This window comes from Pygoscelis adeliae, unplaced genomic scaffold, assembly GCF_000699105.1.
Source record: "Pygoscelis adeliae isolate BGI_AS28 unplaced genomic scaffold, ASM69910v1 Scaffold594, whole genome shotgun sequence".
NCBI classification, from domain to species: domain Eukaryota; kingdom Metazoa; phylum Chordata; class Aves; order Sphenisciformes; family Spheniscidae; genus Pygoscelis; species Pygoscelis adeliae.
The window spans coordinates 520718-547234 of record NW_008824718.1 but is presented as its reverse complement, the minus strand read 5'-3'; the positions used below and the strand labels follow the sequence as shown (position 1 = coordinate 547234).

General features: G+C 40.1%; 1 protein-coding gene across 1 annotated transcript in view; it reads left to right on the top strand.

The window, feature by feature from the left end:
- Positions 1-26517, top strand: part of CPE (carboxypeptidase E) — a 59324-nt gene that overhangs the window by 809 nt on the left and 31998 nt on the right. The window contains exons 2-3 of the mRNA XM_009323209.1: positions 31-199; positions 746-905. Of these exons, the coding sequence (XP_009321484.1) occupies positions 31-199; positions 746-905 (329 nt within the window). The remainder of the gene's footprint in view (positions 1-30; positions 200-745; positions 906-26517) is intronic.

The following is a 26517-nucleotide window of genomic DNA, read 5'->3' as shown; positions in this document are numbered from 1 at the left end:
TCCCTAAAATCTTCGCTGTATTGGCGGCAGCGGCTGTCAGCGATCGCCTGCGCTCAGCGCACGGCGTCTTTATGTCTCTGTCGTTGGATTTGGCGCCCTGTTGAAGGGAGAAACAGGCTCAACCCGCTACGAAACGTCAGGAGATGCAGCGGCAACAGGGAATGAACGCGCTCCCGTCTGCTCTGCAGGGCAGCACCTGGTGCAGATGTGCTGAAAGGGAAGGCGTTGGCCTCCCCGTTCCCTGGCACGAGCCAAACTGTCGGGGAAAAAACCAGTAGGTATGAATGTGCCTGTGTGAGCTGGGTAACGTGGCCCGGCTGCCTGCGGAAAGCGTGTTACCGCGTCAGACTACAGGCATTTGCACAGATGTCTCGGGGTGTGTGGTTATGTGTACCTGGGGTTTGAGACGTTTTTTATGAAAGGGGATGCGATTGACACTGTGCATTTGTTTGATGCCTGCGAGCGTGCATTTTTCGTCGTTCCCAATTTCAGAATCGATAGTATCACTTATGTCTGTATGTGAAAAGGCTTAATCTTGAAAGCTGCTCAGTACCTGAGGCCCAACCGTAAGCCACCTGCAGTCGTGTCTTCACATTTCCCTCGGTAGGTTACACAACAGGCCTGGAAGCCTGTGATTTTTAGCTGGAGATGTGGATTCTGTGCGTCTCTGGGCGTGTGGTCTATACAATTAGTGCTTAATGTTCTGCTTTATGACCTGAATATAACCTTGCTTTGCATCCTCAAGGGACTTACATTTTTACTGACTGTACTAGGGCTACTGGTAAAACTTAGAGGTCATAGGATATTGGACGTGAGGAAGACAGAAGAGGAAGGCAGGGTAGCAAAGCGTTGTCTTGCAATGGAAAATGTAGGAATTGCAGTGAAATTTGAAAAATTTCTTTGTGGTATGTTGCCATCTTGATATGAAGGGTGATCCTGAAGCTAAGACTTAATCTATCACCACTATGTAATTTGCATGCTAGAATGATACGCAATTATTGTTGTGACTTTGTGTTACTGTCAGGGGACAGTCGCTACAGCTCATTTATTTGGCACTTCTGTCAAGCCAGCTGAAACAGGGACAAAAAGAGCACTCTGCAGTCTGAGATGGGGCCGTGGCTCTTCCTAGAGACAGGCGGCTTCTCCTGTTGGTGTCAGTGACGTGAGAAAGGGTTTGTCACTGAGCCCAAGCAAAAGAGAATCCAACTTTGTATCAATGAGCGATAACAAACCGCAGAAAAGAACATTTCCTATGGATTGCGTCCACATATAAGCTAGAGTGAATGTCGAGTGTTTCCTATAGAACATGCTTGGTCCCTCTCAAACAGAACCCTGTAGACGAAAATGCCACATGTTGTGATGTCCAAATCACATGTCAGGGAATGTGATGAGTCCTGGCAATCTTTAGTGGTGGATCCTGAAAATGCTGGGGTTTGCAGAGGATTAACCAGGGTTTGAACCGGAGCAAATTCATTGTTTTATTTAAATCCTCAGTTTCATTCTGCGAGGTACTGAGCATTTCTCACAAAGTGGAGAGCTGCTGTAGCTTTCGCTGTCTGCAGTGGCACATGAGAGAAACTCAGGATCTTTTTAGGAAGGTCAACGAGCCAGACCCCATGCCTAGTTATGGTTGTGCTCCTTGAAAGGCACTCTTAACATCCCTGCTTCTTTGTTACGGAGCCTAAGCCCCTAAATATTATGCTAATGGTTGCATTAGAGGTGTTTTCTTCTTAATAACGTGCCCTTTCTTCTACTATGTAGTAAAAGGTAGCACTGCTTATTTTTCTATGTGAGCTTTTTTAAGCTGTGCAGTGAAAGAAGTGGAGCCTTGTACCAGCCTTGGCAGGAAATAGGAGGCTGATCCTGCAGCTCTTACCTGAGGGGGATCCTTGCTCACTCTGAGCATCCACGCTTGATTCCCAGGGCAACAACAGGAATAAGGATATTTTGCGTGATTAAAGCTTGCAGGATCAGGACCTGATTTATCATCATCTGTTGTTAAAAAATGATAGAGAGATTCACAGGCACACACATACACAGTTATTTTTTCTTTTTTCACGACAGGCTAAGAAGATGTTATTCCTGAACAAAACCTGTTCCTACAAGATATCCTGAGTGTCTCAGGGTTTATTTTAAAATAGGCATAAGTATAAACAAAATATATGCTGTGGCTCATAGGTTTACCGTCTGTAGAGAGCTCATGCTTCTAGAAGTCTGGTGAGTATGCAGGGACGATACCTGAATTATCTAGTGAGCCACTGTGAAAACAAACAAAAATGTTTCTGTTCACTTACTGAGCAAGTTGATGACAAAATAAATCAGGAAAGTGTCAGCAGAGCATCAATAAAGACTCTTTGTACTGAGTAAAGAGGCTTTGTACTAAGTAAATCAAATACTGCACATACATGCATACATTGCATAATCACGCATATTGCATGGCCGTGCAGCGTTTTGTGAATGCATTTGATCGTATGTAAGCATATAAATCAACTTTAATTTTAGAATATCAGCTATTTTTGGAAATAAATTTGTAATATATGTGCAATATTTGGAAAAAATGCATGAGAGGAATAGGAAGACTTCAGAAATGTGCTTTAGACTTCCAAAGCAACTGGAACAAATCCTTAGTGAACGAAGCAACTGGAACGAATTGTTAAGGCCTCATCTTTTGCTGGGGTAAATACGCATTATGAGGATTTTTTTTTAAAGTCCTGATACTGCATTGGAAACCAGAGTGACTCCATACGAGCCAGTCTGGTTTCTTGCATAGGCATACAAAGTGTCTTGGCAAATCTTGGAAACAGGGATTAGTCACTTGGAAGATGAGCACGGCCTTCACTGAGCTCTTCCCAGGGACATGCTAAATGCCAGAAGCGTGAGACTGCCTAAAGTTTCTGATCCTACATTAAATACTCAGAGAATGTACTGCCTTCTCTGCCAACTTGAACACCACGCTACCCATGCTTCCCTTCTGGTTCATGCCAGAGTTCGTTCTAAGATTTTGCAATTTTTTTTTTTTTTTTTGTGGCAGCAGTTTCTTTAGGCTGATACTGCACCCGTATGGGAGATTAGAGCCTGCAATCGCTGATGGAAAAGGAGCCCCTGAATAAGCAGAAGCAAAACCTGGAGCTGAAGATATTTGAACTTTAACAAACAGGTTTATACTGAGGCAGCTGCTCCATGCAGATAACCTTTGAATCGATGGGGACTAGACAGTTAAGGCAGAGGAAGACTTGAATGCGACTATGTCAGTGGTTAGGTGCAGAAGGTGTTGTATGAACCTAGACTGGAAGCGATCAAAACGTTTTGGAGTAGCTTTGATTATGTGAGAAAATACAATTTTCTCCCTGTGCTTGCCAAAAATTGGCAAAGTTGACAGAAGATGGCAGACGGCGAGCTGGGAAAAAGTGAGGAGAAAGAGATTGTGGGAAGTTGATAAGTTGATGATGCAGCAAGGAAAAATGGAGGACAGTTGACAGTAAAGCACAGATTATTTCTGGGACAAACTAAACAATGTTTTGCCTTAATTCAGGTGCAGGAGAATACTGTCTACTCCTGAGAGAGGAAGTAGGCTCTAGCTTTGGATATCTGATGTTCTGTTGAACAAACACCCGATGGATGCTGTTCTCTTGAGGCTTTTTTTATTACTATAACTAAGCTCATTTGGGGCATATGTTTGTATTCTTTAATAGTAATGAGATATATTTAGAATTGATTAATGCCAAAAGCAGTTCTTCCACCATTAATGTTCAGCCACTTGTTTAGGCATGCTGCCACTTCTGGCTCATTTGTACCATTGATTTTGGTGGTGCAAGACCAGTCCCCTCCATTACTGCTTCGCTTCAAATGTGAAAATGAAACATTTTAACAGTTTCAAGATTCCTAGGTTGTTTTTCTTTTTTTCTTTACATGAAAAAATTACAAATAAAAATTTCTCTCAACTCCTACTTTCTTTTTATAAATCACTAGATTTTTACAGTGGTTATTTTTCAGTGTTTAGTTTTGTGAAGAAATCCTCAGAGTAAGGCTTATTACTTGACTGGTTACATGTGTTACAGGTACAGGCTCTGCAAATTACTTTGGCATCAAATGGAGGGGAGAGAGGATGGATGAAAATACAGATTTTGTTACAACAAAACGATCTGCAAATTTGTGACATTTTCATCAAATTGTTCATGCTAGAGAAAAGGAGATGGAAATCCTGAAAATACCAGAATAATGGCATTTTGGAAACAAAATATTAATGTTTTTTCAAAGCAGCATTTAATTTAGAAGTTTTTTTCAGTGTTAATGATTTTATTGTTCATCCTTCTCCCCACAAGCATCTTTAAAAATAATTCAAATAGAAGGAAAAGGTTTGTTTGTAGTTGAGCGAGACATCTGATTTTCTAGAAAATGGCATACTTTGGACTTCCCAGTTTCAAACAACAACAAACTGCTGCGAGCCGGTGAGGCAGGAGCACACCGCGCATGAGGGGAGCAGCACAGTTGTGACTCGGAGCATTTGCAGGACCCCGTGGGTGTGACTTCAGTCGGTTTTACGAAGTGCAACTCAGCTACATTAATCCTTGGACCCCTCACTTTATCGAAGACCCCACTTGGCACGGTGAGGAAATGGGTTGGGTGGGTCAGTGCTGGCACTGAGCCTAAATAAGCTGCTTGACTTCCCAAACTGCAGCTCCTGTACTGCCCCCCCAAAGTCGCCCAACATCAGGCTTTCAGTTTCTCACACTCCAGCCCTGCCGTGCTGGAGCCGTTTCCTCCTGCAAAAACATAATTAAAGGGTGACTAAAAGAGAAGTGAAAATCATGCCTCTACTGTATGTTAGTGAATGTGCGCTAATACAGAAACCATACCTAGGGGTTTTTCTGTCATTGAAACCCTCCCTCATTCAGCTGTGGCACCAGCCATGTGAGCTAATACTTTCTGTGACAAGAAATTGTGATAACTAAAGCCGACAAATTCACAGGGGAAAAAATTGTTGCTTGTAATGTTGTATTTCACTGTTGCACAAAACCCATTTTTAAATATTTTTTAGGTGATTGTAATTGAAATGACTCTGTAGCCATTCCAGAGAACCGAGAGCAAGTGCTGCTCTTTGAAAAACAGAAACAGCAGCAGCAAGAAGAAGCAGAAGTGTAGGAGGCTGTCATGATTTCAGCCCAGCGTGGGCAGGAATCTGCTGTGCCGCCTTAGCGCGGTAGCCCGGGGGGGGGACGACACCACTCAATATCACCTGTGGGCCTTGTGGGCTGTCCCGCCTCAGATGGGTGAACGCAGCGCTCGGGGCGGCGGTAGGGCGTCTTAGCAGTGGTGATGTTAGAAAGCACGCAGCTCGTCTCTTGGTTACGGTGATGTCATCAGATGTGGCCGTTCTAATTTTATCACGTACAATTAATTGCACTTGATTTTGTAAAGCTTCTTTTCTTTGTAAAGCTTGCAAGTAAAAATCTTGTGAGCTTTTTGATGGGCCCTATTAATATTTTCCAATTTTGCAGATCATTAATACAAATTGTATGCAGCAAGAGCTTGTTATTAAATCTAGATATTGGAGAGCAGACCTAATTTTTGTATGCTTGAGGTTTAAGCAAATGCCAGTTCTTTTCAATGGCCGCTTGTTTAGCATTCCCTTTCTGGAGGGAGGTGTTGAAGGATACTGGGCTGGTCACTGGTGAGCGCGAGTGCACCGATTTCATATCCATCCAGCTGCATTCCATAAAGGTGGGGGCTGTAAATGGGTGGATGTAAGCAAAACTCTTTGTATCAGGAGTACAGGAGATGCTGTGCTGGCCACGTTACGCTGTCACATTTTTCTGTCGGCTGTGGTTCAGCTTCTCTCCTTCTCTCGCGGCTTATGTTTGGAATCCTCTTTAAAGGTGAGCTGCTCTTCAGGCAGCAGGGGAAACAAGAGCACCCGCAGTGCCAAACCGAGAGTGTGAGCTGGGCAGCTGCTGGTATCTCTGCAGGGATGTATAAAATAAAATGCAGAATAAAACGTGGTTGAACCTTTTATTCAGGTAGACTTCTGCATTTGGATTTTTTCTTTCCTTTGTGCATCAGGGAACAGATTTTTCTTTCAGAGCTTGTGAGGACGTTCTGGCTTTCCCATCAAACACCGCAGGGGACACGCTACCGATTCGCCTTCTGGGAGTGCAAATCAGGGGCTGGTTGTACCTCGCTCACTCTGCAGAAGACTGAGAGGCTGTAATTAACTTTCCAGCGAAATCCCTTACGGGCCGTAGTGCCACTTAGGGTAGTCCCCCTGGAATGTCCCAGCCAGGATTTGGCCTAGGGTAGTCTCTGGCAGCACAATTTTAATGCTGCCTGCATTCAGAGTGGGATGTCCAGTGTCCTTCGCAGATTCTGTAGGTTGCACAGGTCTCGAGAGGGCTGTAGGATTTGCTGGCAATAAGATGGCTGGCTGTATGTGCTGAACGAGTTTCTTAAAAGCATGTGGTTTATTTTTAAGAGTCTTGAATAACTTCATATTTTTTTAGAATGTACTTGGTAACACTCCGTTTTTGAAAATAGATTTTTCTTCCTTAATATTTTCTTTCTTAAATAAATAATATTTCTGAATTCATCCTACCTTCCTATCTGTCCTGGTTTCGGCTGGGACAGAGTTAATTTTCTTCCTAGTAGCCAGTACAGTGCTGTGTTTTGGATTTAGCATGAGAATAATGTGATAGCACACTGATGTTTTAGTTGCTGCTTAAGCAGTGTTTATACTAAGTCAAGGACTTTTCAGCTTCCCATACTCTGCCAGCAAGGAGGTGCACAAGAAGCTGGGAGGGGGCACAGCCAGGACAGCTGACCCAAACTGGCCAGAGGGATATTCCATACCATGGGACGTCATGCTCGGTATATAAGCTGCAGGGAGTTGGCCGGGGGGCGGCGGTGGCTGCTCGGGGACTGGCTGGGGGTCGGGCAGCAGGTGGTGAGTGGTTGCATCACTTGTTTTTCCTGGGTTTTGTTACTCTCTCTCTCTGTTGTTTTTTTCCTTTTCATTACAATTATTATTATTTTATTTTATTTCAATTATTAAACTGTTCTTATCTGAACCCATGAGTTTTCTTACTTACTGCGCTTCCGATTCTCTCCCTCATCCCACCCAGGAGTGGGGGAGGGTGAGCGAGCAGCTGTGTGGTGCTTGGTTGCTCACTAGGGTTAAACCACAACACTATCTCAGTTTTAATGTTCAGCTGAAAACAGAGGTGTAGAATACCGAGAGAAAAATGTGCTCATAAGACTGGTGAAAGTCAAGGAGCCGTAGGCACATTTATACATCAGATTTGCAGCTAGTTGTTAATGCCATTCACGTTCCCATGGAAGTCAATGGAAATTCACAGTAAGCGTGGCTAGACAGCTGTGCTAGGCAGCCTCTGCAGTGTTTCCTAGAGGTACAATACCCTCACTCCAAATTGCTTCACTGGCTGAGGTATTTAAAGACTTCCCTTTTTGTTAGACCATTTAAAAAAGGGTTAAGAGAGGCTGTGTGCTACCTGCGAAAACGCTATAGATCCCAGCTACTGCATCTTAGAGGTTTCTCTTTTATTTGCAGGAATAACACAAAGGGCAACCAAGCTGTAGTAAAAAGGACTGTAATCGTTAGGAATAAACATGACTCTACAGAAGGCAGTTGTTTTATTTTTCAGGCTTAAAATCAGTCTGTGTATGCAGAGCATTCAGAGTTCGTCGGTCTGACCCAGGCTGGTTTTGACAATCCCACTCCTTTTGAAAGAGTTGATTACTTTAATTTCTTTCAAAGAGTAGAGTTGTCATCGCCTCCCACATCTGCAGAATGCCTTAACAGTTTCCAATGAAAACAGGAGGTGAGCCTGTTTTGTTGTTGGTTGGGATTAAAGGGATGTTTTATTATGGTGACATTAACGTGAACTCCAGAGAATTAATGAGAAGTATATAAAGCACAGTGATTTCCTAACATTTTGTGAGACATTTTGTTAAAGGCAGTAAATTGTAATCATGTGATTTATCAAAATAATACCTTGCTATTATATTAATTATATTAATATAAATTAAGGCTATTATGGCCTCAAGTTGCACCAGGGGAGGTTTAGATTGGATGTGAGGAAAAATTTCTTTACTGAAAGAGTAGTTAAACATTGGAACAGGCTGCCCAGGGAAGTGGTTGAGTCACCATCCCTGGAAGTATTTAAAAGACGGGTAGATGAGGCGCTTAGGGACATGGTTTAGTGGGCATGGTGGTGTTGGGTTGACGGTTGGACTCGATGATCTTGGAGGTCTCTTCCAACCTTAATGATTCTATGATTCTATGATTCTTAATTTAGTTTATTCAGGAGGAACTGTTTATTTTTCTATAATTGAGTGATCAATATCTCAAGCCTTTAAATTACACAGAGGGTGAAAATTGCAAGACAGGTCTTCCTATTTTGTAATAAACACAAATTTTTTGTTGTAACAATGGAGTTGCTACTAGGCTTAGCCAATAACTTAGTATTAAAACTAATTTAGAATTAATTCTGTGCTCATTCCACCTAATTTTTGTTTTCAAATGTGGTATGTGATTTAGCAGCCTACATGCTATAGTGTTGCTTTGCTGATTAGCAGGTAGACCTCTTGGTTCGGCTGCAGTACCCTCTGAAAATGTCTTTTCTCTACTGACTATAAGAGGAGGCGACATTGGGCTGGCTTCTAACTTGGGAACACGTGCAAGAGCTTATGGTTAAGACCTGATGAATCCCAGCCTTGGTGTGTCATCATCTAAAGTACCTTGTTGTGCTTTATATGCTTGCTTTGTGAAACATACTATTTATGAACCCTATCTGATCTTTTCTCAGCAGATTAATTTATATTGCTAAGTCTCCATACCTATTTAATTCATGTTCCTCCTAAAAAAAAAAAAAAAAGTCATATGCCACGTCTTTTTTTTTGGTCTACATTTTCTTTTTAAACAAAAGTCTCATGCATGTCTTACCACAAACTCTTGCTTTTTTTTTTTCCCGTTGAGTTGGGAATAAAACTGGAAAGAAGGTTTGCAGCTGAATTCTCTGAAAATGTTGTGGAATCAAGGAAAAGTGAAAACTGCAGTGTGTACTTTAATGTTTCTAGGTCAGTTAATTAAAATAATGGGTAGAATCAGATGCAGTGGAGTAGAGGATGTATACTTCATACACTTCATTTTGGAGTAAGTCGCAAATCAAAAGTGAATTCAGTGGGATCAGAATGTTATGTTGGAAGCTTACTTTCTTGTATGCTGAGGCTAAATGAAGACACCAAGGGTCTTTGTACTTAAAAGGTTGGAAAAAAATAATCCTTATCAGTAAAGTGGTAGCAGGGTAGGGAGGTTTGATTTGCAGTGTGACGTGAATCTGTGTTCTTTTGGCTACCATTAGATCTGCATGTGTTATCTCAGGTTTAAGGTTGAAAGCTGGTGCTGTATGGGGAGTGGGTTAGGAGCTCTGCAGAACAACAGTGCTGGAGAAAGCCACTTGACTTGCTGGGATTTGGGATTTTGGAATCGGAGTTCTGCCATGTTATGAAGAAACGATGGTATGTACTGTGACATGATAGCTGCCCTGTGGCACTGAAGTTGTCACCTTGCTTACTCCTTTCAGGTGCACTGTTGGGGGTGAGGACACTAGACTAAAAGTGCGGTCTTGGTCCATAGTGCCCTTCCCTTTGGAGTGGAGGTTTCTTGCAGTGCGCTAATGTTGTGCTAGCTGAATCAGCACCGGACGCACCTTCCCATGACAGCAGCAGGTAACAGGGTGATTGTCAGAGGGTTTTGGTTCAAGATGAAGACATACATTAGAAACATGTCTGTGTAGCTACAATGGCCAGGTAAGAGAGAATCTTGAATCATAAACCTGTGGTTGGCAGTTTGAAGGCAGTAAACATTTGTTTCTAATTAATTCTTTTTCTGAAGTGAGACATTTGTAACTGTATAAGCTAGTAGCTGCTTCCTGGTAGTTGTTCATATTGAATTATGAGCAAAACCTGACATTCTTGTTTATGCACCAATTAAGTCCCATCTTGCAAGCTGAGATAGTCATTCTTTGTATGGAGCTATTCATGACCATGGAGAGTGAGCTGCCTGATTTACAATCAAAGAAAGATACTGCTCTGGCTGCAGAGCCTGCCTACAGCGAGAACAGCCATCGTATGCCATTTTGAATACTTAACCTTAAGTGTGGATCTGCCTTAAAGCCAAGTGGAAAGAATTGTTTGATCAGGTGGGACATCCAACTGGCCAAGGTTTAATGAGCTGTTTTCTTGGCAAGAGCATCCTTGCTGGTATACCAATCTAATGATCCAGCAGATTTTTTTTGGTATTGAGAAAGTGTGAGGTTTCTAGCTGCAAGACATGTCATTTGAACGTCCTTTTACTTCTGTGTCCCTCAGAAATAAAGGGAGCCCACGGTGTGATTGTCTTTCAGTTACACATTGCTGTCCTTCAGTGTTATGAACAGTGTACTCCTTGCACATTTATAATTCAAAATTAACCTTTTTTTCCCTATGCCAAACAAAGTTTTGTAGTTTAGGTTGGCTCTGCAGTTTGGCTTATTGCACAAAGGCACAGTTTTAGAACTATAAGCAAGATCGGGGTGAGTCTGCAACCTAAATATACACTTCTTACACATGTAAAAGATCGTTACTTCAAAGGGAGCTTTATGGCTATGGTAAGCTGACTTCCCATGTCAGATTTTCAACTGATATAAACTAGACAGGGGTTTAATTTCTCCTCCCCCCCAGCCGCTGAGCATCCACAGATCAAACTGAAGTCACAAATGCTAATGCTCAAGCCAACTTGTGTGTGTACCCTTAAAAAAGAGGGCTAAATGTGACTTCAATTCTGTAAAAGCCTGCAGTTAAGGAATGAGTGATCAAAGTTTATGCTTTTCTGAATGAAATTTCTTCTTTCTTTTTGGTGACATCAGTACATAGTGGAATGGAGAGAAGAAAAAAGCTGTGTGGTTGGGAGCTGGGCTATCACGTGTTTAAACTTTAAAGATTGTCATTGTAGGAAGTTGTTTCACAGAGAGGAAAAGTGGTTTTGTGATAAAGGATGTCTGACTTCTTTCCTAGCTCTGCTGTGTATTTCTCGTCTTTTCGCATAAGAACATCCTCTCCCTGTGCCTCAGGTTCTCGTCTACGTGCCTAGGTTCTCATCTAATGCTGCAGGTTAGCGCGTGGCTATGCTCTGTACCCAATATATATATGTACTGGATAGATGGCATGTGGTTCAGCATTTGATCTACCTTTAAGGTGCAGTTCCTACCTGCTTTCTGCCAGATTTTTCCTAGTAGCAAATAGCCAAAATATTTGTGCTGACTCAGCTATGCTCATGGACATAGGTGAGGAGGAATGAAGAGTTTCTCTCCCTGTTTACCTGCTGCAGATATACAATTTTTTTTGTTGTTGTTTAAAAATCTGCCTTGATAGCAGAGGAGTATGAAGAAGGTACCAATTCTCCCTTTTCTTCCAGTACTCGTAGATAGAGTCACAACAGACACATCTATATTTGCGAGGTTTCTATGTTAGGGGAACAAATCCATAGTGGAAATAAATACTACAAATCTTCAGTGCAAATCTTATAGTACTAATCTTTAGTGGAAAAGTCTATAAGTAAACAGAAACAGAGGAGTACCTGTTCCTTGATACTCCATGGAGCAGCTGATAAAAATAAATTCTGTATTATAACGGTAGCCAATACAAAGTGAGAAGTACCTGACAACGGAAGACCCCCTGAATAGGGAAGTTTTAAGAGCCAACAAGCTCATCTGACTTGAAAATTGAAGAATTGTCTGAAATAGATGTTGCCATGGAGACAGAGAGGATTAGCAGCCTGAGACTGATTTCATTGGTCTGCTGCTTGCACAAGTTGCTTGTTTGAGTAGCATTAATATGTTGTCTCATGCTGCTTTATATGCTGAGACCATCTGGCATTAGTGGTATTTAAAGGTGCAGTTCTGCTGTGGAAAGAGTTGGCCAACATGGTTTGATTTATGCTTGTAAGACGAGTTATAAGGGTTAAGAGGTCTTTGAAAAGCTGCCTCATGCACTAAAAATATTCTGAAAAGTCACAGCCCATACAGAGATGAAGTGGGGCTTTGGGAAGCAGCACGGGGAATTTCAGAAGTTTGTTTTATACTCAGCGCACATTTAAAGTATTCACTGCACAAACATGCACTTTTGCATGTTTCTTCAGGTGTGTATGTGGAGGCAGCCACGTTTCTCTTTTCAAAAATAAGCCTTTTCAGTGTACACTGCAAAGCTGCTTGGGAGCTACAGCTCCACCACCTTGAATAAGCATGAGATCATATTGCTCCTCGTGTTGTGTATTAAAGGAAAAATATGTCATAGAGTTAAATGAACAAAATAAGGTCTGACCAAACGGAGCCCCTCTAGGTTACTTCAGAGTCCATGCTTTCAAGAAGAAAGGTTTTCTTTTAGTTTGACTATATACCGTTGGAAACATATTTTGTAGCAAAGTATTTGTTAAGAAAGACAGTTTGTAGAGACTAAGATAAACCTTATCTTTGATCTATTTATAGCTGTGAGTCTTCATCTGCTTTCCTTAATACCACTCTGGAGTGGGAGGTGTCTTCTAAAGGAGCTTATATGATAGTGCTGACATTCCTCAGACGCTTGTAAATTTTCATGATTTTTTTCTTTGATAATTAATATCATGATACTTAACAATTCTCAAGAGTTTTTCCCCAGACAGAGATGGATGGTTAAAGAGTGACCAAATAACAGCCAGAAAATGTTCCTGTCTGAGCTTATGAGTTCCAGTGTGGAGATCTGTCTGTGGCTGAGCATCATAGGAAGAGTGGCTGGAGGGAAAACTAGATGGAGGCTTTGTTCTCCTGGACAGACTTAAAACTATTTGAAGTTAAATCTTGATAATAAACACTATGAAAGCATAAGGATGGAAGCATTTTTACATCCTCAAGTTACCCATGTTCTGAAGTTACTGATGAAAAGCATTCATAATGGTGTTCTGCAGCTGTGTAACACTTGTTCGCAGATATTGATGTGATATTCATTGGATATTGGTGGTGTACTTTGTAGTACAATAATAAAATGAAATGAGGACTTGGGATCTATTTCACAAATCTTTAGGTTTTAAGCTTTTATTCTGGAGCTCTGACTTTGATGCCAAAATAAATTCTTCCTATACTTGCCCTTCAAATGCAAGACCCAAGAAATACATAGCTGTGGATGTTCTAGCTCCTTTAAATAGCTTTAGAATGATTATATTTGATGCTTAATGTTTTTACAGCTTAGTTCTGTTTTAACTGTGTCAGAATGAATATAGGGCACATGAAGAAAGCCAAATAACTTATCTCCCCAGCCCACTCTCAAGCCCCAGTTCCTTGCTGGCAAGTCAGTTTGCTCCCTGGGTTTTTCTTGAAGCTGGTCATCCAGTTCTCTCTGAGACAAAGCTTGGGTGCAGTTTTGGGGATCCATTCACCCCAAGACCCACCTCACGGTGATATGGACAGGACTGCCGCAGGACTGCTTGCTGCTCTTATCCCTGAGCAGTCTTGCAGTGTTGTCTCATCATGTCTCACAGCATCACATACATCTACCTACTCTCACGACACACCCAGGGTGTGCCACACAGTTTCACAGTGTTGTGCTATTAAAGTCAGCCTGAGAGGCTGTGACATAGCCCTCACATGATTGCAGGCACTTTGAATTAGATAAACCCACTTCTTAAAGACACCTGGTGGGGCCCATTGTAGCCTTGTCCAACTGTGGGGACGATCAGAAGAGACTAGCCCTGAGGAGCGAGGCTGTAAGCCACCAACGCCACTTGGCGCAAGAGGTCTCCTGGGTGCCCTTAGCAGCGTAGGCATAGACATAATTGTTGGTTTCCAGTTTTATAATCAGAAGTTATAGTTTCTTGAAAATTATTTATACTTAAAAGCTTAATTTCTGGAGATGTCTATTTTGGCCAGATGCTACTTCATGCCTTTGCGGTATTTGGTTTGTTTCAGTTCTCCAGATACTGAAATTTGACATATCAATATTTATAGTCTGGGAATTAACTTTTTTTTTTCCTTCATTCCATTCATTTCCAAGGATGGAATGCCCCTTCCATTCTTGCTGCATTTCCATAGCACTTAAATGAGCCTACTGCAGCTGATTAAACTATTCACAGGTTATTTCAGTGTGAGGAAAGATGATCGAATTGAGAAACAATACCATCTGGAATAGTGTTTGGGCTACTTAACATTATACCGAGTTGCAAAGTCCGATGACTTGGGCTGTCTGAAATTGAAATAGTTGCCTGCTAGGCTTTCTTGTCTGGAGTGTCCAACCCAATTCTTTGAATTTGTTGATAATGTGAGGTGGAATGAACATAGATCAGTTTATATTATATTTATAATATTATATAATATTTATATATTTTGTGATCTATTTTACTGGTAGCCCTGAAAACTAATGATATGGAAATGCGCATTTGAAATAACCAGCCATAAATGGCTAATGACAAGTTCTTCTCACAATACCATTACAATAGATCTGTAGATCCAATAGATCTATTTTAACAATACATTTTCCATATTCAGTGGGTTACTTTAATTAATATAATTCCATATTATGGGGGCAATTTCAGAAACCTGTAGTTAGAAACAGCTACTCATCAGAAGGTGAAATGTGTCCTATAGAAAGAATCAATAAAAGACTCCAGAAATTAAGCTCTGCTTAAATGTAAACAGAGCTGCTATTAGATTTACGCTTCCTTAGGAAGCATAAATTTGTCCTAGGAAAATTGCACCTTTGGATAGCATTCCAGTGCTATCCCAGTGAAATCACTATATAAGGTGACTCTGGAGTGCTTAGGTATTACTTTAAGACTTGACAGAGATTTAGTGCCCGTCTATACCTCTGACTTCCTCTGCAACTTTGAGAAAGGTATTTGTTCTGCCTGTACCTCAGGTCACCCTCTGGGACCCTGGAGCAATACCGCTTGCACAGCTCGCAGGAACCTGTGAGAGGGAATCCTTTGATGTCTGTGTTGCCCAGACGCCACAGAAACTGGAGATATTAGTGCAATCCAATCCATTTTTCATTTTCTCCTTCCTAGGAACTGAAAGAATTAGGATAGTCTAAACCAAAAATGTGAATTTGACATGGCTGGAGGAGGTGGAGTCTCCTGTTGCAGGTCCTGCTTAAGTGAGAGAGGACTTTAGTGTCCTCTCTAATGAGTGGTGGCATTGTCTTCTGCTCTTATTCATCCGCTCTGTAAGTACTGGCTAGAAGAGAGCATGGTGTCTCTATAAGTTCCTTATTCACTTTATAGCAATATTTACTTTAAATTGCTTTAAATATGTATCACAGATCTCATGTTTTTTTCCAGCATAAAGTAGATTGGTGTGAGGCAGGACCTTGAGCATCATTCTGCTAACCAGAGTTAGGAAGAGAGCTGTATTTTGCAAGGGACGGGTGAGCATCCAGAGCTGAACAACTTACAATTTGCTTATTGCTGGTGCCTGTCATCCGGGAGCACTTCCTAGACTATTTATATTAAAATTAATTGCATGGACATTGAGTTAGATAGACCTTATCCTATTGCTGGTATAAAAAATGTAGGTTGAAACCTTTATGAGCTCCCAGTTGTAATTTAAATTCATTGCATCCTGGAAAGCTGTGAATGGCATTTTTTTTTTTTTTTTGATACAGGGATTCATTTAAAACATTTTTCTCTTGCCTTTATTCCTCCTTTCTTTTCACTACGTTATTTTTTTTTATCTTTTTTTTTTTTTATCACTGCAGTTGTCTTTTAAAAGCAGCCTCTCAAAGCACAGCAAAGGTGAAATAGGGGAGCGGAAACAGAAGAGACTAAAGAAAATGCGGTTTTGCTGCAGATTCTGTAGACTTGCAGTTTTCTCCAGCCTTAAGGCTGCATTATAGTGTGTATCAAGATTATACTATCTAGAAGGAAGCTGTAGCTGTAATTTACAAGAACATGGCATGTTAGTCAGCAATCTGTTTTTAACATTGCGGTTTAGAGCAGAACTTGCCCTTTCTGTAGGAGGATCTCCAGCAGAATCTCAGGAAAATTGAAGCAGCTGTGGCTGTAAAAGGAAATGTACATTAAAAATGCCAGGGAGAAACCACAGGCAAGGATCCTCCTGTGCCATATATAGCTCTGTGATTAAATGTTCCTTTCAAAGCTTTGAATGGAGATAGAAATCATGTTTACATTTAGATACATAAAAGGAATAGACAAATAATGACATCAGTGGTTCAGCTGATGATATGATTGCTGCAGTCTGTAATGAACTGGGATCTGTCATTGCAGTTAGTGTCTGTATAGAAACCTCTGAGAATAAGAGCATGGGAGTACAAGAGGCAGTAAGTGTACAGGGTCTTACCTAGTGTATAGGAGTGGAAGGAAGCAAATGAAATGTTGTGATAATTTCACCATCAATATTTTTACAGAAAAATGCTGATTTGGTTATTGAGATTTTCATGAGCAGACTCAACAGGAGTGTGGATCAAACTCTTCCCTCTGATTGCTTTAGGTGAGGGATAGGTTGATTTCAATGCAGTTGTCATCCTCTTCTGTTATTTTCCCTTTGGTTGCCCTTGTGTTACTCTCTGTTGTTTAAAAAAACACAGATTAATGCAGCATAATTTCTCTTTGTGTTTACTTGGCAACTTTGGGTAGCATGTTTACTTTTTGAAACAGTTTATCAGAAGTGCACTAGGTGCATTTCAAGAGTTATTTCTTCCAGCTTTCCCATCAACTGGTTTACAGTGATAAACGCATCTTCTGGTAAAGCAGTCAAAATTAAATAGCATGAAAATCTATATGGGTTTCAGTTGTGCACACAATGAAGTCCATTGAAGCTTTGCCAGTGACATCAAGGGATCCAGAGTTTAACGTATTACCTACACTGTTAAATGCTATGGAAGCGAGACGAGAGGGTGGGCTGTATGTGCCTTCATAAGCCATTATTAATAATATGAAATAACTTATAATAGGTTAAAATCATACATGATTGCATGTGCATATTCATGTGTACATGTACATTTTGTATCAAAAATCTTCCAAAAGGTCCTTGTAGAAGGGAAAAATTCAAATCTCAGCCATTGACTGGGTAGAGCATCTGTTTCTTGGGAGCTGTAACAGAAGCTTATCAATGTGGAAGTGAAGGTGCGCTGATCAGTGGGGTAATTGCTGAGCTGATCTTTAAAGCTCACTGAATACTCAAGAGGCGATATTAAATTTACAGATTGGAAAAACTTACACTAGTCCTTATCTTAGATAGGATTCCACATTAAAAACTAGATACTTGGTAAACTTTCCAGCCCTTCATATTTATGCTGCAATTACCTTTTCATAAAGCAATGACATTAAATGCGAAAAGAAGCATGGTAAATACTCGATTTTAACATTCTTAAAATAGCACTGATGGCATCAGCAGTGAAGTCTCGTGGAGACTTTTGAATTATTATCATAGAATCATTTAGGTTGGAAAAGGCCCTTAAGATCACCAAGTCCAACTGTTAACCTAACACTGTCAAGTCCACCACTAAACCATGTCCCTAAGCGCCACATCTACGCGTCTTTTAAATACCTCCAGGGATGGTGACTCAACTTCCCTGCGCAGCCTGGTCCAATGCTTGACAACCCTTTCGGTGAAGAAATTTTTCCTCATGTCCAATCTAAACCTCCCCTGGCGCAACTTGAGGCCATTTCCTCTCATCCTATCGCTAGTTATCTGGGAAAAGAGACCGACACCCACCTCGCTACAGCCTCCTTTCAGGTAGTTGTAGAGTGCGAGAAAGTCTCCCCTCAGCCTCCTTTTCTCCAGGCTAAACAACCCCAGTTCCCTCAGCCACTCCTCATAAGACTTGTTCTCCAGACCCTTCACCAGCTTCATTGTTCTTCTCTGGGCAGGGCAGGCCGGGAAGCAGCCAGTGGTTTTGAGATTTTGTTAATTCTGTTTGATAAGCGAATGAATCCCAGATCATCTGAAGATAATAAACGGGTACAAATTAACAGACAATTATGCTTGATCTTGTGTTGTAAGTTGGTTTATATTGTTAACAGTGTGCAGAGTTTAACAACAGATACAATACATGAAGCCCGTGCTCTTCCTTTGTTACTAGTCAGTAATATATCTAATTTGTGATGTTCTGCCTTTCCTGGTGTTATTAGCAAAGCTTTAGTGGTCTGCAGTGTGTGCAAAATTGATTTTCTTTCCTGTTTCCTTGGCTATCCCTAGTAGCCATTATAATTTCAGAATACTTAAAAAAACAGTCTGTTTTACTAAGGTCTTGGGGGAATAAAAAACAAACAAACAAACAAGCAAGAAGCCCTTTCCAAAGCTACTCTTTATTTTCAAAGTGTTACAAAACAAAAGTGTATTTTTTGGACTTTGAAATGTCAAAAATCACAAGTCTTGTCTCTTTTATTTGTATTCCTTGATTTCCTGGATCAGTCAAGATTCTCTGTTGGGAGTGGTCATAATTCTTCAGGGGCAAGGTTTCACCTTGAAGAAAGAGATAGTTCGGTTAAATCAGTTTTAATAAGAATGAATAATCATGTAAAATTACCCAACTACTAATCAGAGTTTTAAACATGAAAGTATAGTTGAAATTCAAGTCTCAGTTTGCCATTCTTGGTGTATCAAAATTCTCCAGTTTTTTATTAAGTCTTTTTGCAGGTGATTTTGTGGCATATGTCGACCCATCCTTCAAAACTTCAAGCGTTATTATATGTTATAGAAAAAGACCTTTTAAACTTTGTGGCAACTCTGTAAAAGTTACAGTGTGCTCAGGGGTGGTTTGTCAGGTCAGCCTGCTTGCTCGACTTGCGAGAGTGAGGCCCATATCTGTAACACTGCAGACACAGCGGTCCTGTCTCACCAGAGGATCAAGGCAAACCGGAATACCATTGCTAGGTGGCAGAATGAAAGATACCTCCAGAAAACAGAATTGCAAATGTTCACATGGGACTCAAAAGCCTTTAAGATCTACTAAGCCTAAACTGTGTTCAAGTCAAGAGCTTGCTTTGTTTGCAATTCCGTAATTTCAAAGGGGAAAAACATAAATAACTTGAAAAGGAAGTGGTCTTAGAGAATGGGAACAAAAATATCAAAGGTAACTTTCTAAAACTTTCTCATGTATTGAAGGGGTAGGAGCAGATAGGTTAGAGGCATATGGTGCATCTTGAATACTGTTTTATTTATTTCTCTACGAATAGAGAAAATAAATAAAAGAATCTACCTAATGTTAAAGTCTGTGAAAGCTCTTTAGATAAAAAGAAACAAAATTCTCCCAAGAGTGTTAGTGTGTTGCTATGTGAACAACTACAATGCAGTAGCAGAAAATGTTTACTGAGTGCCCGCTATTCTAGGAAGGATTTTCTGTAGGCTATGTCAAAAGAGAAAGAAGTGTTTTGGTGCCAGTTAAAAAGATCTGTCCATGTTGTGAGATTTGTTCAGCAGTGTTTACTCTGAAGGATCATGGCAAGCCTATTTACCAAGACTTGAACAGACTCTAAAATTGCTGAAGAGTTAAGAAGACATTCAAGGACAATTTAATTATTTTTAATTATTGATATATGGGTAAAATATATATATATATGTGAAGGACAAATTTATTCAGAAAAGAGATACGCAGACCCATCCCTTCGTAGGGTGTCTACCAAATAACTAAAAGTGCAGTTGTACCAGAAATATACTTATACTTTGTTCAGCCAAGTGGCTGAATCCAATGGTGTTGATGAAAATGTGTTAGCAGAGGTTTTCCTTTATGTTAATAGAGCTTTTCCTGAGGGTGTTTTGAACTGACTAGGATTTTTGGGTGCTTATTTGTATTGCTGGCCTGTCCTTAAACCTGTATCTCCATGACTGTTGTCACCCACTTGAGCAAGTTAAGCTTGTCCATGCTGCTTTCACACCTCCATTTACAAGATTTCCTCATGCAGTATGGTTGTTGGAATTGAAATCTGGAGAGACGGACAGGATAAACAACCCATTCATTAAGGCAGTGTCACAGAATTTTTAATGAGGACTGATAGGACTTTATTATGTTTCCTAATAATTTGGAGGTTGGCACTCTCTGAAAGAGAGGATCTTTAACAATGTGAGGCGTTCATTCCCAACGGGATTGGAGGTACTGTAATATCCAGGTATTCCGTGAAAACAGGCAAGCAAAGAAATCTTCTTTGTCAAAATGTCTTGCTTTGTCAATGCTGATGACATTATTGAAGTGCTGTTTTTAGGTTTTCCTTGATATTTTTGTGTGAAATAATGTCCCTAGCTGATATCACAAAGATGATGTTGGCTGTTCTCATTGTCTTGTTGATGCTACTATGTTATTAAACTTCTTTAAATGGATTTTTTTCACGTTTCCCTAATAATTAAAATATATATAATTTATTAAAGTAGTCAAATTGAATATAATTATACTTATTATGATTTAGTTAATGTTTTCTTTCTTCAAGGAAAACTTTGGAAATTAGTATAAAACTTAACTATAATTTTAAACGTTTTTCTCTGTTCCTTCCTTCTCTACATTGTTATTGTGCTGGTTTTGGTTGTTTGTTTGGTTTTTTTTTTTTTTTTTAATCAGACCTCTGGAAGGAAATTCCTGACCTTTTCATTTTTCCCATGTAAGTGCTGAACTGCATTTGACATGTCAACTCATAATGTTGTCATAATGTCATGACCATGGTTTCAAACCTGTGTCTCTGTGGGATTTCCTCAGGAACCAGGAATCATAAGCAATGTTTGTAGATACACTCTGTGGTATTACATTTCACTGATAAATGGAATGCAAGCAATGAATTAAGAAGTGGTTTTAGTTAATTATTAAGCATTATCATTTTTAGAATGATCAGAAGAGGAAGAACTGGGCAAAACTCTTCAGAATTCTAGTAAAAGTGAAATCACAGTATATATGATTTTTTGATTAATTTGACTTTTGAGAGTGATCTGTAGTTGAAACATAATTTTGGTCCATATTGTGGACCAAAGCATCGCTATTAAGGGTACTTTTTCCTTAATTTGAGTTTATTCTACTTATAACAAAGATGGATGCATTGTTCCTGGGTAATAAAGTCAACACAACAGTGGAAAAATGAGCTGGCTTTTGTACAAACTGTTGCGGACTGCACAGCTACTTAAGTGGAAGTAGAAATTGGTTGCAAGACTTTTTTCAGGGGTAAGAATACCGTGAAGATGGATATAATGTAAAAATGTAAGAGAGGAGGGTTAAAAATGGTTCAGAAAAAGCAATGTGTAATTTTAAAGCACTAAGCCTGTAGAAGTATTGGCTAGATACCTCTTTTAGGTATATCAGCTTTTGACACACAAACTGGGACAATGCACGTCCCATCATTGTCCCAATGTGATGTTCCATCAGTTCCTAGCGCTTGAAAAAAACCTCAACATTATGGTCCTCTGGGAGGCTAAGCACTGGTTATACTTTACCACTTGCCAAGGCCATAAAGAGAATAAATGTAAATATATTAGTTTGGCAGTAACTTGGGAGATGTAGCTGCTGCTGTCTTGGGTGTCCAACAGGTCTCCAGTGAATAGATGCTGATTACTGTGCCAAATGGAATATTTTTCAGGGTGGATGGGCGGAAACCAAAGGATAAGGATTAGGATTAAGCAGTGGTGAGGTCACATATGGAAACTACTTTTCAGTGTGGAATATCTAAACAGAGAGAAAGTAATAAACTGTGTAAACTTAGTAGTGAGGAGATGATTTATGAGAAAAAGGTGAAAACATGAAATAAGAAAATAGTCATGTAAAAAAAGACAGGAAAAACATCTAGTAATATTCAGGTTAGGAAATTAAATTACAAAAACAAATATGAGCAAATTCCTAGAAGTGTTCCCTCCCCATTTGTTCTTAGTCCAGTGCCTGTTGGTCTTGTTAGGTCTGTGGCATGATAAGCCAATGAAGACTTTTTTTTTCCCCTTTTTTTTTTTTCCTTCTGCTTACCAGCATAACAATTCTTTGCAACTTTAGATAACTTGAAAACAGCAGGATGCTTCGGGTGGTGTGATCTCACAAGGTGAATGGTGATAGAAAGCTGATGCCATCGTCCCTAGGTTATAACGAGGTCATGGCAACATTAACTTTGTGGCCCGGTGCTGCCTGTCGCCGAGTCTGAGCGCAGCACTCAGACTGGACCGGTCAGTGTCCCATCTCCAGGAACACGCAACGCTGAGGCACCGCTCGTTTGAGGGCCATGTGTCCGGATTGCTCAGCCCTGGCACCTCTATTTCTCTGGCTCCAGAAGAGAGCACTGTTTGAGCACAGGCTGCTGGGTTTGCACCTTCTGCCTGTTGTCCTCCCTCTTTTTGGGTCCCATGCAGTGTAACTTCCCTCTCCCTCCCCCTTTACTTCAGAGGACCTCCAATTTCTTCAGAGTACTTCTTTACTGTTCTCAAAAACACCAGCTTGAATCACGGAATAGCCTTCTGGGTAAGTGGTTGAATTTCCAAGTGCTGTTTTCCAGCCTCTGCGATGCTGTGAGACTGCTCCCTTTGTTCGCTTACAAGCCTTGCAGCAGAACTGAACTCAGCTTTCAGAGGCTGACATGGTATGTTATTTCTTATTTCATCTTATTGTCTGCCTGGGGTAGCTTATCCTGGTCTTGTATTCTTCTCTGTAATTGTCTTTATTAATCAACCTCTTATGGCAGCTTAGCTTAACTCTCCCTGAAGTCCGCAATAACTTCTGAAATATTTTGACTTGGTGGAAAAAGTCCAGTGTGATTATCTTCTGCACTGTATTTTAACCTCAGGAAATCCTGGCCTCCCGTTCCCCAAACTGAAGGACGTGTAAGTGCTACAGGAGCACGGCAGCATTTGTATTTCCACAGTGCTTTCCAGAGGAAAATGTTAGCATGTATTAAATGTTTTCTTCATTTTAAGAGGTTTTTTAAAAGTATGTTAGTTGCTTCTCCTCTAAGTTAGTCGTTTAAATATGCCTCTCTTTCTCCTCCATTTGTGACATTCAGTAAAAGGATGAGACAAATAAAAAACCCACAAGTGTTTCTGAAGGAAGATGAGTTCTTGGAAGAAACACACTTTGTCTTAATGCAACACCATATATATATATATATGAAATGGGTGATGAAAATAATTATAATACCATAGCCTTAAAATTTTTAAAGGAGAAAAAGCATATTTTTCTATACCCGCTTCAAGCCTGTTACGATGTGAAATGAAGTTTGTGTGCACTGCGATGTAAAGTAGGATTTATAGCTGCTACGTAAACCATCTATAGGATGCCTTTGGCATGCTGACTGTCCCATACTTGCTTCATTGCTTTGTGGATAGTTTCTGCAATGTATAGATCCAGTGGAGGGATTTGAGTGCAAGTTAGGCATAGTACCTTAAGCATGGTGATAACAAATCATAGATTCTCTTCCTAGTGTCTAAATCTTTCCTATTCTGGTAGATAACCATATATGCTATAGGGCATATATGAATACATTTTGTCTTCTCTCTGCTGTATGTCAGTGTTCGTTACTCTAAAAAATGAAGGTATAGTGCAGTTCCTCTTGAAGGTGATTGAAGTGCACCATGTAATAGAGAGCAGAATAGATCCCAAATCCATACCTAGCCTCCCCTGCATGGCAGGGGGACAAAGTTGTCAGGATCCTTAAATGGCTGTTGCTGGTATGACAGTGTAGCAACTTGCATTGAACAGGCCCTTTTAAGAAGAAGTGGATTTTAGCTCGGTCTGCTACCAAGTATTCTGCTTCCGGAATAATTCTGTGAAATTACCTACATCAGGGTTTGTGTAAGAAAAAAATAGCATTAAGAATTTGTGCCAGCAAAATGTGGCAGGTTCAGTATCCAGTATTCCCAGGCATAGAATATTGATGCCAAAGTAAAATCTAGATTTCCTATATTTAACAGAAAAATACATCTAACATAGAAAATGTGCTCTGAATCTGTCTTGCCTCTTTAGTGCTCTGAAATGTACGGTGTCACTGAAGATACACTGTTTTCAGAGTGAATCATTTATGGAAGACACATCTGTGTTACATGGCTCATTAGACCAGTAGTGTGTTGCTTCTGTGGTTTGCCGCCACCCAAACTCAGCTGTGTCCATCATCTTTATGTCTGTTATTCCTTTATAACTGATAACTAGTTGCAGTCAGATCTCAGAGTAATAGAGCAATCCCATACCACAAAACTGAAAGGGTAAAAACACCGAACTAAACCATAACAGAAAGTCCAGCATGGCAAACTTCCAAAGAGCAAAAGCCTCTTTCTGTATGAAATAATACAGCTAGCACCACATGTAATGAAAAAAAAAATTAAAAAAAGGGGAAATGTTACTTACCCAGGTTTTATCCACATACTTCTTACATGTGTGCTTATACATATGAAGTGTGGAGTTTTTGCACTTTCAAACATCTGGGCCTTCCTTTTATTAAAAAGTGGGTACTGAAGTTAAAATCAATCAGTCAATCACTATTGTGAACCAGTATGGTGATTTCTATGCAATCTCTTCTCTAAACTTAGTTCAGGCTACTTTTCTGCTCACTGTCAGAAACAGGTTTAAATGCAGTATTGAACCGGAGTCTGATTACTTCAGGCAATGATCCTTCTTTAATTCGTAGGCAATTTGGCACAGGATTTGAAGTAACCTGGTTTGACTCTGTTTTGTCAAATCTCAGATGTGCTAAAGCATTTCCATTTTCTGTAGAATGTAAAATTTTTTCATGAAATAATGTTTCCAGCCCTTCAAAAAGCCAAAATGCTTTTTGAGTTTGTAGACTCAAACAGTAACCATTACAGGCTCTTAATTTCCATATTAAGAAAGATGTGACTCTGAACTCTCATAATAAATTTGAATATCAGCATTTACTCCCTTACTGATGAATTTAACAGGCAGATTCAGTTTAAAAATAAAATTGTTGCGGCATGGACATTTTCCTTTGACAGGTGCTTGGATACTGTCTCTCCAGGATGCTTGCAGTCTCTTAAGTTGTTCACTTGTAGGAAAAAGAGACTTCGTCTATAGCTCTAGCTAGGATTTCAGCAATGTGAGAGAGATGGAGCTGAGGGAAAAGGCCTAAAAACTCTGCGTCGGAAGAGGGGTTCGATCCATATAAGCCACAGTGGGAGACTGTGAACAGCAAGTCCACTTTTTTCTGCTGATGGTGCTGTGTTGTCAAGCTGCAGAATTTCACCTGTTTGTGATTGTCGCCTTTCTGAGACTCCTCTGGGGCATAACAGCTAATTCAGGCTTTCCGTAGTGTCACCCTGGAGTCGTGCCCCTCCGAGCAGCCTGGCCATTCCTGGCTCAAACGGCCTCCTCCTGAACTCTGATTCAGATCTGGAGTTCAGCTGTGAAAGGCAGTGCAGACATTGCTTTCATGCTCTTGTGTCCCCCTTTTTTCCCCAAGACGGGGTGCTTGTGTAGAACTGGAAGATGTTTTGCAGATTGTAAATTAAAGAAGTGAAAGAAAATGGCAGTGAGAAACGTACATCAACTGACACAAGTATCAGGTAGCTCAGCGCAAGGAATTGTTATAGTGGTCAAAGTGATAAAGAAAAATTACCTGGAAGGTTCATCAGACTAGGGAATAGTCTACAAAGGATGTCAGGGGTTAGTTATCTAAAAATAAATGGATAAATCTTGAAGGATACTTTAAAGCAAAATCTTCTGGCAGGAGGAGAATATACAATACCCACGCAGACCTTGCTAACTTCTCTGGCTCCTTCACATACTTGGTTAAAAAAAAATGGAATTCTCTTTCACTCTTGTATGTTGTGATTTAGAATATTCATGGGACTTAAATGAAACTACACATAAAGGGCATAACGAAAACACATTATCTTCTCTAGTTTTGTCTAATTTACCTGAAAAAATGTTATATTCACTAGGTGTGACATTGCTTCTCAGAAAACTTGCATTTTCCTTTGTAGGTGGATTTGTGTGGGTGTAATTACAATTCAGCAATCCTACAATAAAGCCATAAGATAGCACATTTCCTTCCTTCCTTCCTTCCTTCCTTCCTTCCTTTAAATAGAAACATATAGCTATAAAGCCCCATGATAAGCAAATAGCAGCTGAACATCACATGTCATCCTGCTTTCTCTGATGCGCATCGATGTGATACCAAAATGACATCTGTTAGGGTATTTCTGTAGTGAAAATCCATGAAGAAAGAGCTCTGCAGTACAGCTGCCCCAACTTCAAAAAATGTTATAATAAAGCCCTTAAATTTTTGTTTAGTGGAAACATATTAACAATATACTCAGGAACAATTGCGGTGTAATGAGAAGTGAGTGCTATGTATTTCTTCCTCTGCCAAAATTCACCTGCTTTTATACTAATTGTACAATGAACTGATTTTCATTTTGGACAGTCTTGCTTTCCTTATACAAACCTCTCTGTTTCTTAATTTCTTTCATTACATCACAAAATTAACTGTTCCTTAAGAAAAAATGTATTCGTATTCAGTTGTCTATTTGAGCTAAGTGTTGCTTATTCTGCCTATTTGGCAGGTTTCTTTGAGGCTTG